Raw genomic sequence first — 14756 nt, forward strand, 5'->3', positions numbered from 1 at the left:
AGCAACATGGCGTCAGCTAAATGGCTAAGGTTGATGTTTCAAACCAATGGGTAATGTCCTTAGACAGTATAAAACATAGATGTAGTCACCGTGACTACATCTATGTAGTGACTTTGAATCCAGAAGTGACAGATGAAAGGGAGACGTGCTAAGTTATTCACCTAACCCTATTTAGCTTGGTTAGCAAGCTATGTTCATAAAGTGAATGGGTGCTAAGAAACAGTTAGCTAAAATGCTAGAATTTCACTCACCAAAACTGACCCGCAAACCTCTCAGGTGATCTGCATCACACAACAAGACATAATGTCAGTAAGATAATCCAATAAAGATTCAACAGTTCACACATTATGAAAAAGTCCAGTGTATTGACTCAAACTCATGCGTGAGGTCTAACAGGCTCAGATGGGAACACCTGTCAATCAAAACGGTCACGCCCCTGGATCCAGGTGAATGAGTTATGAAAAAATTTCCCCACTCATAGATTTTTTTAAGAAAAGGGAAAATGGAAGTTTATTCTCACCACTAAAAATAAAACATTCTTGGAGCTTCCTGACTGAAAAATCTAAACTAAAATGTAAAGTTATCTCAAATTGTGGCTTAATAACTCAAGATTTCTAGTTATTTTTTTACATTTTTAGTTCTTTTCTCAGATGTTTGAGTTAGTAAGTAGAAATTTAGAGATACCTAACTAGAAAATTTGACTTATAGATGGCAATTTATGTATTGATTAATTTTTGCCTTTAAGTGGTGGAAGCTTCCATAGAGAAACTACCCATGAACACAAAACCTTTTTTGTACCAGGCTGTAAAGATGCTTTTTAATACTATAAAGTTGGACATTTTAACAAAGGAGTCAGTAGGGATTGATTCCCATCTGTAGCCAGCCAAAAGTTGCCCCAAAAATAATTTTGGTTTTTGCTACTTTCATCTCAGAAGTAGGAAAGAATTCCCAGGAGTTTGCCTCAGGTGACTGTCATGTTTTCCAGCCTCAGCAGATGGACTCAGAAACCAGTACCTTTCCTGCTTAAATAAATCCAGTTAACCCGGAGAACTTTCAGGTCACCATTTGTTAAACCGTCTTTATTAGATTAGTGTTTCAACCATTCATAACCTTGCAGTTACACTCTACTCAATGTAACTGCCATTCATTTCATTATGTTTAATGACCAGTTTCACCGATTTATCCATTTCGTTTGGCTATCAGTTTAATAATTTTTAGCTCTCTATATCATCTCACATCTTGCTGTAATTGCATAATTACAGCAATACATGACATGATACTAATTTGCTTTAATTTTGTTTACAGTAAATTACTGTATAAGGTCACAGATCAACACACTTAACACACAAAAATAACAGGGCCAGATTTAACACTCAAAGAAGTTTATGCATGTTCTACGTGCTATAATCATTTATGAGCCCTTGGAAGCTCTTTCCATGTATTTAAGTGGATGGGCACAATGTCAGGGTTGTTGCATATAAGTTATTTCAGATTTATTCAAAATAAAGTTCATAATAGTAGAAACACATGTTTTAAAATATAAGCTCTTCATCAGTATTCAAGAATCTGAGAAGCGAGACCTGGAACAGACGAACAGCCAAATATGAAGCACTAATGTTCAAATGGTGCCACAGACTATGTGAAGTTTCAGTGTCATATGTTTGGGTTTGAACTCGCAGTGACTAATTTGGTTTAGTTCCTGTTCCAAATTTTCCTCCAGCGAAAATATCTTCTTCTCCACATGTTCCGTTTTCATTCAGCTGTTTTGCCTAAGAGAGAGTTTTATAACACGCTTTGCTTCTTCCTCTAAAATATCTGCACCACAGTCATCTTTCTTGTCCCTTTGGAGCTGTCGTGTTTTTCCCCGCTGCTGATCACATGATCACACCTGCTAACTCTCCCTTTCATTGTCCACTTTTACTGTTTCAGTCTCGTACTGTGGCTCCTCTGTTAGTCGTACCTTTCATAGCCCTGAAGCCTCAACACTCTCATAGTGATTCTGAAATCTACTGGGAGAGACACTCACCCTGGTCAGTGAAACTTCTACTTGAACAAATCCCCCAACATGTCATTCATCTATTGGAGTGTCGTCCCAGCCTGCGGCAATGACAGGCAAACTGCAAAGTGGCACAATTGCTGGCGGAGAACTGAGTCTGTGGCTTTTTCACCTTCTCTCACCCAGACAATCAATCTCCCCTGACCTCTTGCTCACTGCAGCCCAGAGAAGATGATCCCAGTGGATGATCTTGAGGCGTTGCTGAGCATCTTTAAGCAGTTGTAGACAACAGGCGGGTGATCAGAGTGAGAATTGGACCAGAGAGGCCTCTGCCTCCTTCCACTGCACATCGGTTTGACAACATCTTCACCATTTCAGCATCGAAACAGAAATATGATTTTCTTCAGTAAAAGTTAAACTAGCATTTTATGAAGAGGGTTGATAAAACTTATTGCTTTAGTGATCCTAGCCACATATTTTGCCTCTTGGAGTTGTACTCGGGTGAGGCTCTTCTGTGTTTTCAGTTTGCATAGTTTTCCGATGTTGTGCAAGATTTCTCTGAGAGCTTAGGTTTCTCCTGCGGTCAAAATATCCATGAAAAGTTAATGTTAATAGCTGGATATGGGACACACTTCCAAATGAGATTTGCAATCCAGTTCGATTAAAAACTTCTACATCAGACACAGGGAACTACAGCTGGACAAGCAATGATGTTATCAGATTCTGATCCAGTGAAGAAGATTTTCATTAGATTTCCCTGAACCCTGGTAAGGGCAACAGTCCTGGGTGTACGTCACCTCTCTCCCTTTGATAGCTGGGGCACCAGTGCAGGTGCTTCTTTAGAATGTGAAACAGATAACAGACAAGTATGGCACAAATAATAAACTGCAAATGCTTCCACAGTATAACAACCATCCTCCGTGCCACCTCGCTTTCTGACGTCGACATGTGCACTGACACAAATGATGGCAAACCTACGAGCTAGCTTAGGCAAGCAGTCCAAGCTGAAAAACACCCTCTCAGTTTGTCATTCTATTTAAGCTGCAGAATTTCCCTGCATCACTGCCTGCTGTTTCAACCATTCCACCACCCCGACATCCACCTGTGTCCTTCAAAGGGATGTTTAGCTCATCGCTCCAACATTTCTATGTGTATCATATTTGCAGGGAGTGATGAGCCAGACCCCAAAACACAGACTGTAATTGGCTGGTGTTATAAGTCATTTCAAATGTGAGATGTCTGGCTGAAATGTAGGATTGGGTGCGGCTGCACGCAAAGGATGTGAAGAGAAACAGCAAAAGAAAAAGAAAAAAAAAAGGAAGGGGCACCGATTTCTCATTTGAAAAAGCAGCATGATTACTTGAAACTCAGATTGTATTTCATTGAATATTTACACACGCTGCATTATGTTATCTCCAAGCCAGCAATGCAGACATGTGTGAAACTTGCAAGAATGTGTACATATGGTCTGCAATGATTCTTTGAGGACAGATCATCCAAATCAGGGGGATTGAACATTTATTACACCTTTTATTTTACTACTAGCCATAGCTGAACACAAACCATAGCAACCAGCTCAAGAAGGCAGGGGTGACTACATATGTCTGGGTGCCTTCACCGCCATGCGAGTCTTTTAAAGTCAGGTTTAAAACAAATAAAAAGAATGGCAAAGGTGACTGGACAAATGAGAGAGCTGAGTTTTAGAGTGCCTATTCGAATAGAAATGGAAGCAGTGGTGCGTTGGTGAGTCAAAGGCGCAGAAAGGGATAAAAAAAAACTCAGTCACTGTGAGGATCAGCATGTGGTAGTGCGTGTGTTGGAGCAAATGCAGCGCTGGGTTTGAACATGATGTGAAGGGCACATTGTTATTAAAGACAGAGTAGTCTGATTTGAAATATTTATGAAATTCAACACGTTTTAAAAGCACGGGTTTACCAAATGCATTTGTAGATGAATAAGATGCCAGCACAGAGCAAGAAGTGGACAGAAAGCTTTTGATGGTGATAAATTATTTCACAGTGGGTCCAAATGAGCACACGTTCGTTCATGTTTGTAGGTTTCAGGAGCGGCTGAAGGACTGCAGTGGTCACACTCAAAAAACAAAAAGGAATGCAGGAAAAACATCTGAAGAAAGAAAGTAATGATGTTCAGCAGAGATCTGTCAAGTGAAATTATAAAACAAAGCACACATAAAAGCCATCTTTTCTTTTGTCAAATAGTGGTTGGATAGTTTTCAAATGAATATGTGTGATACACATACAGGGGGATTTGGGTTTGTTTCGCAGCCACAGGACCTGGGGGTACCTTGCAGTCGTTAAGTCGACCATGAGCTCCTCTGTATACCAAAGTGTTCTTGAGTCAAATATATCTGTGTTCGACAGCTAAAGCTTGGTTGAAATTGGGTTGTGCAACAGGATGATGATCCCATGCAAAAGCAGCAAATGTACAACACAATGACTGAAAAAGAAAAGAATAGAGGCGACTGAAATGCTGTGAATAAACAAATGAACCCACACTGAACTGAAGACTGAGCCAAAATTTCCCCACAGCGACGTGAGAGACTGATAAATTCATAAAGAAAGCTTTAACTTCACGTTATTGCTGCTAAAGGTGATTATTATTTTCAATTACATCTTAACGCATAACATTTAAAAATTGAAATTGGGAGTACTTTCTTTTTCACGACTGTACCTGAAACATTTAATATGAGCACAGAGTTTAAGGTAAGTACTTTCTGAGAGGTTCTACCAAACACCAGAGGTGCGATGTCACAAAACAAGGTCATCTGCGCTGTTGAGACATTTTTGTATTCACACTTCATGAAAATTGTCCCATAGCATCTTTCCCTAAATCCAAGTCCTTTATAAAAATGATTTGTAGTAGAAACTCCAGAACGCAATCCATCTCTGTTATAATCTGGATGTTCAGCTTTGAAGTAGTTATTGTGTCATTATTTTAATTGTCTCCTCGGCACAGTTGTTGTAAGTGGTTTACTGAAAGGAGCACCTGCGTGTGCATGAGAGCTCTCAGCGGGTCTCTCTCCAATAAGTGAGTGTACGATAAAATAATGTTGTTCGACATTATTATGAGACGTGAAGTGTGCCTGCTGAGCTTTTTCCACATTTACAATCTGGAAGCATTTTAAATCAACCTAAATCTGAACTTAGAAACGCAGCATTTAGATTAATTTACTGACTTATTAAACCTGTCTATATATCGAAGTCTGTCAGCCAAATTCCCAGACTTGAATAGAGCCTAGTCCAAAACTAACCCAGTGAAGAACTCCACTGGAGAGACTGACTTACTGACTCTGGAAACTGAGGCTGGAACTTCTAAACTGGTCTAGAATTGAAGTTTCTTTTTATTTCACCTAAAAAATTGGGGGTAATATAAAATTTTCACTGATTTTCACATTTGATATGACGTTGACCCAATTTCCACTCATGTTAAATCAGCTCGAGCTGTCATTGGTACCTACAATCACACAAAATTTCAAACGATATACTTGAGACTGTGGACACTAGACTGCTAACAAACAAACAAACGGACAAACATACTAACAAAACCAATTACATGAAAAACTCCCAAAGTAACTTGGTGGAAATGTCTGATTTAAAGATTAAACTCTGAGGGCTATATCTCGGTTAAAGTAAGCCCCTGACAGTAATTTACTTATAGCAGAGCTCTTATTCCAAGGCAACTGCAGTAAGTTAAAATTAGGAAGACAAATCAAGTCATATTAAGAAACCAATCCTGACCTCAAACTGCTTACAATTAACACATCTACCAAACCAAACTTGGCACATTCCTCCAGGAACTTGACCATAAAAGGAGTCCAAAAAGGCCTGGTCTGGCTTTGCACTTGCTGGGTCCAAACCAGGTCTGGATGAGAGGCAAGAAATAAAAATAAACTAAACACAAACACATCTTCAAACACAGCTCGCTTGCAAGCACTGCATGTTTCATGTTTAGAGGTCACAGGGCAGTTACTGCTGCACACCTGAACTTAGCTTTATTACCTACACCGTGAAATGGGCTGATTAACACGTATATCAGCTTCACATAACACAAAATACTCGACCCTGCTGCTGCTGCATGTGTACGCTGACAAACAGGCCAAGATGCTGTCTTGATGCATGCTCAGTCATCCAGGACGTAACATTTCCAGTGCAAGAAACGACTGAAGAAGTGACAAAATGTATCTCCCACTGAAAACTTTTTAGGAGGCGAAAATGCTGCGTCACAGCTGCTCGCAATAACAAGTCCCAAAGTAACCCCTGAGTATAGATAATGGCCACATGATGCCAAAAAATGGAGTGAGGAGCTGGTGAAAAACGTCTTTGTGTTTCCTGGTGAATCAAACCGTTATTTCAAACTATTTTTTTAAAGTTCAAACATAACAAAAAGTTCTGTGGTCTCCTAAATGTTACACCCCTGTCCAGACCCTGAAATACTAATTAAAGTTGAACACCCTGTGCGCTGCGCTCTGTGCCTGCACGCCACACTGAGGAAACCGTTTCCCTTATTTTGAGTAAAAATTCAAAGCGTGTTGTTCCAGTTTCTCAGAAATTTAAATTTGTTGTAGCTGTCCTTTTTATGCAGCTTATATTTTAGTTTATTATGTTTTTAAAAAAATCACAGGTGATGCTTTTCACTGAGCTACATTTTTGCCATATTAACTGTTTAAAGCCTGAACTATCAAATAATTCTTTTTTTTTTAATTCAACATTTATTAAACCTCCTGACTTTAAAAAAAGATATATAGATTAACATATAAATGAATTTGTTACATATTTGTTACATCTGGCCTTTTATTTCTTTTTCTTTTGCAATTTATTGCCTAAAAATGTGGTGAGATATTTATTCCCGTTTTTCAATGTATCAAATATGATACACTATGAGTTAAGGAGTTAAAGGTATCCTCTCTTTGGCATCACGCAGATCAATCAGTGACTTAAATCAGTCTGATGCTTGAGCTTCTGGCTCACAGAAACTACTTGTATACATGCCCCCACCAAAGAGGTGACAGTGTTCAGTGTCCCTATAACAAGTTTTGGTGACTGGGGATCAGACTGCCCCTCCTGTACGTGGTGGGCTTATGAGGGGCTGGGTGCATGTTACTCTTTCTGGCTACAGGGTGGGACCAAGGCAACTCTACCCTGGGGAGGATTAACAGATCCCTTGTTCTTCCCTTTATAGGGGCTTTCTGAATAGCTCTTGTCTGACCCCTCACTCAGAAGCAGTTTTGCTTGGGAGACCCTTCCAGGGGTAAATTGGCCCTCACAATATATCTCCTGGCATCACACAGGCGCACAGACCCCTTCATCATGACAAGGTGGAGGGATTTCTGGATCCTAGTTATCCATCTGACTAGGATGCCTACTGGGTGCCTCCCAGGTGAGGTTTTTCAGGCCTTTCCTACTGGGAGAAGACCTTGGGGAAAAACCAGAATACATCAGAGAGATTAGATCCTTCAGCAGGCTTGGGAAGCCTTGTTGTCTCCTTGGAAGAATTGAGTTGGCTGCCCCCACTATTCAGACCCAGACCTAAGAAAGTGACTATGGATGGATGGATGGATGGATGGATGGATGGATGATAGGACGACAATAATTTGGTATAACTTTGAGTGCTTGAATGTCCAAATGTGCCTTTAAACCAAAGCGATAAAGTCAACATGAGCCATAATCTCTTTTTAAAACCTGGTAGGAGCTCAGAGTTGTATAACTTTGAGCATGAGGTGCAAAATACAGTCAAGATCTACAAACTTTTAGTCAGCAGGAGAAAACATATCATTTTACAGTCAGAGGCATATCTGCCAAGTCTGCCCATGAGTTTGGAGATTACTACACACACCATCAGCCAGGACAGTGTGCTACCAACCCACCTCCCAGCAGCCAAGTTTTAATTAGTTCATACCACTTCTCATTTTAGTCTCTCACCAGGAGCCAAGTACACGAAGTACAAATGACACAAAGTTGTCCTCCAGACAGAAGGAGGGTGTAAATGTACAAGTCACAGTACTGTCATGACTTACTGGGCTGTCTTCAGCTTAACTAGCATCACATGTATGACAAGAAACAGGCCTAATTCAGTTATTTGTGAGGCATAAATCAAGCCTCCATGAAGAATAAATAATGTGACCTTAATACTGCTTTCAGTAGAATTTAATCTGATTCTTTTTAGCAGATTGTTTCATATATGCAGTCAAGTGAAGAGTAAAGTGTGCTATTAATGTTTCCATGGGAATTTAGAGGGTATGCAAAAGCCAGGTGCTGCTCCTCAAAAGCAGTTTTAGACCAGTTTGCTTGTCTGGAGTATTCAGTTGTGTGTTAAGACAATGCCGCAGTCGTCCCAGGACTAGACACTTCAAATTCACCCCAAGTTACGCCGTGCAATATTCAGAGAAACTACAACTATGTTGATGTTACAGTGAACAATGGCTAACACGTCTGGAGTAGCAAGATTTACTGCTGTGGAAACACTGAATCCCAAAGTGATGATGGAGATGAGTGGGATTAACTTGTTTTTGCATCAAAATGATTCAAACATATAAATGAAATACATTAAATCACATAAAATATCTGTTATTGATGATAAACACAAAGAGAAACATTAAAGAAACCATAAACATCCCTGTTTAAACCATAATGGGCTCATAGATAATCCCTCTTGGTCCCTAAAATAACTCAGTGAATACATGAATTCAATAATGTATAATTATGGCTCATTCTTTACAACAAATACTTTTGGTATTTGTAGTTTAAAAATCAGAAGAGTTCCTTCACCACTGCTTCTTGTGCATGCATTTATGGTGCGGAGGCCTATATTATGTGGTGACTAGACTACCTTCATATTTTTAATATGCGAGTTCACCAGCTCACAGAAAATAAATCCACATGGAGTATATTGGACAGGAGGCGATATGAACCCTGCCAAATACTTAAGATTGATGGGAAACTATGAAGGAAAAGCTCCACCTAGTGGAGTGCAGTGTAACTTTTTTCCTTCTGCTTTTTATATTCCTGCAGCAAAAAGACTCACACATCCCATTCAGCTAAAAGGAAAAATAAGTCAGGATTTTTCCCATATAGAAAACAGGTTTTGGGCATTTCCCCTTTAGGAGTTTCAGAAGAACTGTGGTAAAAATATTTTAAGCATTTTAAAGTAAAAATTATTTTAGTTAAGGTAACACACATGTGGACTAATTGTCCCCCAAAGTCCTGTTTTGAGCCAGACCTTCATGTGAACTGACCGTGGAAAGCAGAGAACACAAGACATAAAAACAAAACAGGTTTTTAATCAATATTTTATTCTGAAAGGATCGATCTAAGGTTATAAGCAGTTTATAAAAGTTTATTTTCACATCACCTACTGCTGCTACAGTTTATGCACACAAGGCATAATGAAATCCATGCACATTTGCCAACATAATCCACAACTAACATTTCACACTTTACATTCCCTGTTCGAGCTCATCGTGTGTTTTTCTTTAGAGGTAAATACTACGTGATTATAATTTTACACATTCATGGATCCTGAACCACATTCTCCCTCTTGTGCACACTTCTAACGTGTCTGCCGAGAGACTCCATCCATTTGAAGGATTTGCCACAGCAGTTACACACAAAGCGTTTCCCCTCGGTGTGGATCGTCTGGTGTCTGTTCAGAGCGCTCGTGGTGATGAAGGTCTTGCTGCATATTTCACACCTGTACGGCCTCTCTCCCGTGTGAGTCCTGATGTGAGCTGCCAGGTGGGAGCAGTTACTGAAGCGTTTTTCACAGACGGAGCAGCTGTAGGGTTTGTCTTTGCCCTCCTCGTTGCCGTGGAGGTGGTGGTGATGGTGGTAATGGTGGAAATGTAAGGCTTGGTCCTGCAGACTGGCTTTCAGACTGGAAGGAGAGGAGATGAAGTCTTTGATGTCTGACTCGAGGGCTTCGAGCTGGTCAGCATCGTGACCCATCCAGAAGTCCCTGTGGCTCCTCTGCTGCTCCTCCTTTTTGACCTCGGAAGTCTCTGGATGCTCCTCATCCATCTGCCCCAGGCTGCTGCCTCCATCCTCCTCCTCTTCCTCGCACTGCTCAGGCTCGGCCTCAGGCTCAGAAGCATCCACTGCAGGGTCTGACTGAAGAGGAGGAGGAGGAGAAGGACGGTGGCGGTGATAGGTTTGCTGCAGCAGCTGGGCTGCAAGACATTTGTCTGATGGAGGCTCTGAGCAAAAGACAAAAAACGCGAGACGCCGGAGTTATTCATTTTTAACTCAAAATACAGACATTATAAGGAAAAGCTGCACGGGTTTGGCTATAAAGCGGGTTTAATTCAAACCTACCTGCCTTGAGAAGCTTCAGCTCCAATCTGAGACGGCTGATTTCCAGATCTTTTGAACGACAGAGCTCCTCTTTGTATTCGGCTATTGTCTTTTCAACCGCTCCAAATATCTCCTCCGCGGCCACCATCAGCCTCTCGCTCAGAAAAGCTTTCAGTGAATGCATTCTGGACATGTAGACGGGAGGCTGCCAGCTCTCGGTGGCTCCTGAACACGTATTTGTGCGGGTCCGTGAACGTCACGCTTGGATTGTAAACACGGACATGAAACTAGTGAGGTGAGAAATGTGCAACACGAGACAACAGCGCCACCTTCTGGCGTGGAGGACAAGAATAAACGTTACGCCTTGATGATAAAATAAAAAAATATCCTTTACTATGATTTCTGTTCTATTTAAATATTATAAACAGTGCTGTTAAAAAGAATTTTCCCCTTTTTTGAATATTTGTGACACTTACATTTTTTAATATCAATGCTAATAAAATGTGTCCTTCTTCAGAACACCAGTGTGCTTGAACTTCAGCACAGAAAAGAAAGCCTGATATTCTGGTAGAGAGCAGAATTCACGGTTCCCTCAATTATAGCAAATCATCCAGGTCCCGAAGCAGCAAAGCAGCCCCACTAAAACCATCATGTTTGAGTGTCGGTGTGATGTTCTTTTTATGAAATGGTGTTTTAATTTTATGTCAGATGTAACAGGACTCAAACCCTCTACAAAGCTCAGCTTTTGTCTCATCAGTCCACAGAACAGTTTCCCAAAAGTCTTGGAGATCATCAAGATGTTTTATTGGCAAATGTGAGTCTTTGTGATCTTTTTGGTTAGCACTCTCCCATGTGCGCCATTTTTGCCCAGCCTCTTTCTTGTTGTTAAATCATGAACTCTGATCCTCTGAGTGAGGCAAGTGAAGCCTGCAGTTCTTTAGATGTTCTGGGTTCTTTTGTGACCTCCTGGATGAGTCATTGATGTACTCTTGGAGTAATTTTGATAGATTGATCACTCCTGGGAAGCTTCACTGCTGTTCCAGGTTTTCTTAATTTGTAGATAAGTCTTATAAAAGGTTTTATAACCCTTTAGAGACTGACAGATATCAGTGAGTTTGTTTCTCAGCTGTTATATCAGGGTATGCCATGTAGCTTTTTAGATTTATGTATTTTTAGCCTACTTCATTTTTTCAGACAAGTTCTATTTAAAATATTGTATATGATCCTGCATGGGGTTTTTTCTTGGCTGTTTATTCTTGTCTGCTGACAAAACACACACACACTCTCACACACATTCACTTCATCATCCCAGCTTCAAAGCCCTTCCTGTTCAGGCCTGGCCCCGATATTGCTCACAGCAGGATATCAGCTGTAAGCCTGTTCAGTTGATTTCTCCTGTTCATTCCAGCAACTTTTTCAACTCAGTTTTTGAAGTTTTCAGTTAGGAAATAACAATCATTTCCTCCATATAAGGACCCATATGTCAACAAACCCCTGAACTCATTGCCCCAACTCTGGGAAAAGCTTGTGAGGGAAGAAGTGTAAAGAGCTTGGGTACATACATGTCAACAAAACAGCAACCACAACAAAGAGAGGAGGCAGGAGGGAAAGGAGTCCCAGGATTAAAGGAGAAATTGTGGAAATTATAGTTATTATAAGGGCAGCATGGTGGCACAGTGGTTAGCACTGTTGCCTCACAGCAAGAATGTCCTGACTTCAATTGCACCATGAGGCCAGGGTCTTTCTGTGTGTTCTGCCCGTGTCTGTGTAGGTTCTCTGCAGGTACTCCAGCTTCCTCCCACAGTCCAAAGACATGCAGTTAGTGGGGTTCGGTTAACTGGATACACTAAATTGCCCATAGGTGTGAATAGTCTATGTTTTAGCCCTGCGACAGACTAGTGGCCTGTCCAGGGTGCACCCTGCCTCTCGCCCTAAGAAATCATCAATAAAAATCAGTGGCCTGGTTCCACTGGCAGCCATGCATGCCACATTTCCTTTCGGTATGCTTGATGACCTATTTCTTTGCTTTATCCATACTTTTTTCTTCACATCATTCTGCCAAAAGCTGGTTTCATCTATGCATTTTTCAGGCTTGTGCAGGCCCTTTTAAAGTCCAATCTGACCTTCTTGTTCTTGAGTGTAACAAGTGTTTTTCACCTTCTTGTAAACCTTTTGCATTTCCTTTCATGAGGGCATCTCTTGATTGTTGACAATCACACATGTACTTTGTCCAACCACTGGTAGGACCTGGATGTCAGCCACTTCCTCTATCTGCCGGTGGTACATACCGTGCAGGAGCTTACTTATCCTTCCATGATGGTTCCTCCTCTTTTTTGGGTTTCTGCTGCCTGAGGCATTCACTGAGCACGTGGTCGGTTGGGGCCATCTTCCTGATGTATTCATGGATGTTTTTTGTCTCATCCTGGACTGTGGTACTGACACTTCCCCAGCCGCCTTTCTTCCGCTTAGCATACAGCCTCAGAATGCTGGACTTGGGGTGAAACCCTCCATGCATGGTAAGGTGGTCTTCCTGGTCTTGATGTCAGTGGCTTCTATCTCCTCCTTTGGCCAACTTATTATCCCAGCAGGGTACCTGATCATGGGGAGGGCGTAGGTTTTGTTCTTACTGAATAGGATAAGGGACCTATGATTGTGTTGAAAGTAATCACATGTTGATTGATTATAAAAGGGTGGTGTACAGAGACAGAAGTACTGTGTGTGTGTGTGTGTGTGTGTGTGTGTGTGTGTGTGTGTGTGTGTGTGTGTGTGTGTGTATATATATATATATATACACACACACACACACACACACACCATTCTGTGTGTGTGTATATATATATATATATACACACACACACACACACACCACACACACACACACACCACACACAACACACAGTGGGGCAAAAAGTATTTAGTCATCCACCGATTGTGCAAGTTCCCCCACTTAAAATGATGACAGAGGTCAGTAATTTGCACCAGAGGTACACTTCAACTGTGAGAGACAGAATGTGAAAAAAAAAAAATCCATGAATCCACATGGTAGGATTTGTAAAGAATTATTCGTAAATCAGGGTGGAAAATAAGTATTTGGTCAATAACAAAAATACAACTCAATGCTTTGTAACATAACCTTTGTTGGCAATAACAGAGGTCAAACGTTTACTATAGGTCTTTACCAGGTTGCACACACAGTAGCTGGTATTTTGGCCCATTCCTCCATGCAGATCTTCTCGAGAGCAGTGATGTTTTGGGGCTGTCGCCGAGCAACACGGACTTTCAACTCCCGCCACAGATTTTCTATGGGGTTGAGGTCTGGAGACTGGCTAGGCCACTCCAGGACTTTCAAATGCTTCTTACGGAGCCACTCCTTTGTTGCCCGGGCGGTGTGTTTTGGATCATTGTCATGTTGGAAGACCCAGCCTCGTTTCATCTTCAAAGTTCTCACTGATGGAAGGAGGTTTTGGCTCAAAATCTCACGATACCTGGCCCCATTCATTCTGTCCTTAACACGGATCAGTCGTCCTGTCCCCTTGGCAGAAAAACAGCCCCATAGCATGATGTTTCCACCCCCATGCTTCACAGTAGGTATGGTGTTCTTGGGATGCAACTCAGTATTCTTCTTCCTCCAAACACAACAAGTTGAGTTTATACCAAAAAGTTCTACTTTGGTTTCATCTGACCACATGACATTCTCCCAATCCTCTGCTGTATCATCCATGTGCTCTCTGGCAAACTTCAGACGGGCCTGGACATGCACTGGCTTCAGCAGCGGAACACGTCTGGCACTGCGGGATTTGATTCCCTGCCGTTGTAGTGTGTTACTGATGGTGACCTTTGTTACTTTGGTCCCAGCTCTCTGCAGGTCATTCACCAGGTCCCCCCGTGTGGTTCTGGGATCTTTGCTCACCGTTCTCATGATCATTTTGACCCCACGGGATGAGATCTTGCGTGGAGCCCCAGATCGAGGGAGATTATCAGTGGTCTTGTATGTCTTTCATTTTCTGATGATTGCTCCCACAGTTGATTTTTTCACACCAAGCTGCTTGCCTATTGTAGATTCACTCTTCCCAGTCTGGTGCAGGTCTACAATACTTTTCCTGGTGTCCTTCGAAAGCTCTTTGGTCTTGGCCATGGCGGAGTTTGGAGTCTGACTGTTTGAGGCTGTGGACAGGTGTCTTTTATACAGATGATGAGTTCAAACAGGTGCCATTCATACAGGTAACGAGTGGGGGACAGAAAAGCTTCTTACAGAAGACGTTACAGGTCTGTGAGAGCCAGAGATTTTCCTTGTTTGAGGTGACCAAATACTTATTTTCCACCCTAATTTACAAATAAATTCTTTACAAATCCTACCATGTGAATTCATGGATTATTTTTTCACATTCTGTCTCTCACAGTTGAAGTGTACCTCTGGTGCAAATTACTGACCTCTGTCATCATTTTAGGTGGGG

The 14756-nt window shown here is 41.4% G+C and overlaps 1 protein-coding gene across 1 annotated transcript; it reads right to left on the reverse strand.

Annotated features, from left to right (window-relative positions):
* Positions 1-9288: 9288 nt before the first annotated feature.
* On the reverse strand, positions 9289-10581 carry LOC120732462 (zinc finger protein 391-like). The gene is made up of 2 exons (XM_040030081.1): positions 10324-10581; positions 9289-10205 (listed from the first exon to the last, which is right to left on the reverse strand). The coding sequence occupies exons 1-2, from the start codon at positions 10493-10495 to the stop codon at positions 9523-9525; spliced, it is 855 nt and encodes a 284-aa protein (XP_039886015.1). The 5' UTR covers positions 10496-10581; the 3' UTR covers positions 9289-9522.
* Positions 10582-14756: the final 4175 nt, after the last annotated feature.

This window comes from Simochromis diagramma, unplaced genomic scaffold (assembly GCF_900408965.1).
Source record: "Simochromis diagramma unplaced genomic scaffold, fSimDia1.1 OVJJ01000361.1, whole genome shotgun sequence".
In the NCBI taxonomy this organism is placed as follows: domain Eukaryota; kingdom Metazoa; phylum Chordata; class Actinopteri; order Cichliformes; family Cichlidae; genus Simochromis; species Simochromis diagramma.